Source organism: Priapulus caudatus, unplaced genomic scaffold (genome assembly GCF_000485595.1).
Source record: "Priapulus caudatus unplaced genomic scaffold, Priapulus_caudatus-5.0.1 Scaffold6, whole genome shotgun sequence".
NCBI lineage: Eukaryota > Metazoa > Priapulida > Priapulimorpha > Priapulimorphida > Priapulidae > Priapulus > Priapulus caudatus.
In genome coordinates, this window is record NW_014577067.1 from 308,436 (window position 1) to 310,742 (window position 2,307).

At 43.3% G+C, this 2,307-nt stretch overlaps 1 protein-coding gene across 1 annotated transcript in view; it reads left to right on the forward strand.

The window, feature by feature from the left end:
* LOC106805055 (cadherin-related tumor suppressor-like) overlaps positions 1-1,904 on the forward strand; it is a 106,495-nt gene extending 104,591 nt beyond the window's left edge. Inside the window, exon 26 of the mRNA XM_014806531.1 lies at positions 3-1,904. Within this exon, the coding sequence (XP_014662017.1) occupies positions 3-565 (563 nt within the window). The 3' untranslated portion in view covers positions 566-1,904. The remainder of the gene's footprint in view (positions 1-2) is intronic.
* Positions 1,905-2,307: the final 403 nt, after the last annotated feature.

Here is a 2,307-nt window from a genome sequence, read left to right on the forward strand (position 1 = left end):
GCCGGGTCTCACCGCCGACGACGTCGACAAGCTGCACAAGACGCGCTCGAGTCTGAGCAGCGCCATCGACAACGCGTCCAGCTCCAGCACCGGCACAGTGACGCCGCCCGTGAGCCGGAAGACGCCGCTGCCGCCGGCGGTCGCCGCGGGCGATGTGGCCGAGTCGAGCTCGGACGAGAGCGGCAACGACTCGTTCACGTGCTCGGAGTTTGAGTACGACGGCCCCGCGGCGGACAACCCAGCCGACCGGCTGTCGCGGCTCATGCAGGAGCGCAAGGCGAAGGACTACGACTCACATGGCTCGATGAGTACGATCGTCGCTTCGGACGACGACTCGTCGCCGCACCGCCCGCCGCAGCCGCAGCCGCCCCCGCGCGCCAACGGCGGCAGTGTGAACCCGCAGGGCGTCATGTCCTGGGACAACCTCCTCAACTGGGGGCCGAACTTCGAGAGCCTCGTCGGCGTGTTCAAGGACATCGCATCGCTGGACGACGGCGCGACGGGCGACGAGCAGCCACTGCAGCAGCAGCTGTCCGGTCCGCCGGTCAGCGAGGAGTACGTGTGATGTTAGAGCCTCACCCTGACCACGGACGGGTTCACACTGCCGGTGTCTCACTAGATAAACTATTGTTAGCTCCGTGAAACGAGTCTGGCTAGCAATCGATCAAAACGTGGGTTTTTTATTACAGTGAACTGTTTTTTTTCTGTGGTTGTTGTCCGTTTGTGGAACGTGTTTGTGGATTGGATAATGGCGGGAACATATCTATACGATATATATGTGTATATAATATATATATAGTATATATGTATGTTCATGGTAACCGTCACACAGCTGTTTTGTACAAACATAAGTTTTAATCGCCCGCCAGTGTACATAGCTGTGGCATATTTTATTTTTTACATGTACATGAGAATCTTTCATAGATATTGAATTTTACGTGAAGGTTTGGGCGGGCAGTCGACATGCATAACAATTATTTTCATGGGATCAAGTAACGATGATGTTCTACCACAGTTTGTAGAGTAGAATCAAGAGTACATAATAGAGATCTCTATTATGTAATCCCTATTATGTACTCTTGGTAGAATGTACCTTTTGTATTATTTCACTCTACTCGAGTCAAGTGCTTCCAGACCACCGCCAATTTTATAGAAATATCGTGAGTTTGCCTTATGTGGCATTTATAACGTGTTGAAGATGTGACACATTATTTGAGCTATATACATATATATATCAGGAGTAAATAATCACAAATCAACATTTGTGATTATTTACTCCTAAAATATGTGTATATATTGTTTTGTTGTTTTATTCGTTAAATTATTGCCGGCCATGTTCTTGCGCAGCTATATTTTAATTATATATGCTAAACACACATTAGGTGTTCTTTTAACGTGCACTGCCCAACCAACGCTATCATACTCATTAGATAAGACGGCAATCGATTGTGTGTGTACATCCTTACTGGCAGTGTTATGCGCATACTATAATGGTAGCCGCTGCAATCATGCCGTTATGTATTACGCAGATCAGTGCATGATTTCTGCGTGTAATCTGCATTTTGCAAGATTTGTCCAATCATTTGTTCTCATGATCAAATTCTGTTGCGTTATGTGATGACCAGTTGTCTTGCGTTCCCTCACACCAGTATTGCAGCGCCAAAAGTAAACAGGGCTTCTTGAATCTCTGATGAGGGAATATAACGTGCTAAATGTCGCATGTGTCGATCGTGCTGCAACTACCAATTGTATAGATTTTTAAGTTTGTAAATATGAATATCACAGTCGTATTAATTAATTTTTAAGGTAAACCGTTACCCCGTGTAATATAACGTATTACGCAATGTAAAATCAAACAATTTCTAAAATATAATAAATTTCGACAATACTTTTATAAATTAAAATGGATCTGTTTTTGTAAATCTGTATGGTCGTGTGACATCCATCCTTTAACGGTTAACATCTATAGTATACGCAATACGATTTTTAATGTTGCTGATGCAAGATTCGAATAGATACCATGATTTGCACTGTACACATACCGCGGTTAAATGACTGGAAAAAATTGGTCAATAATCGGTTGATTTGGTTATAAATAAGCAAGTCCCAAATTTTATACCAGTGAAATCTATCTATTTATTACGATCCAAAAAAAATCATGTTTATGATATTTCAAGTTTTCTTTTAGTGTTACATTGATATGACATGATTGAAAATAACTACATGTATTTAGCAGCAAATATCAGTGCGAACTTATTGTCATTTTGGGTCCCAGAATGCAGGAAATTGCATCTCGGAATCAAAAAT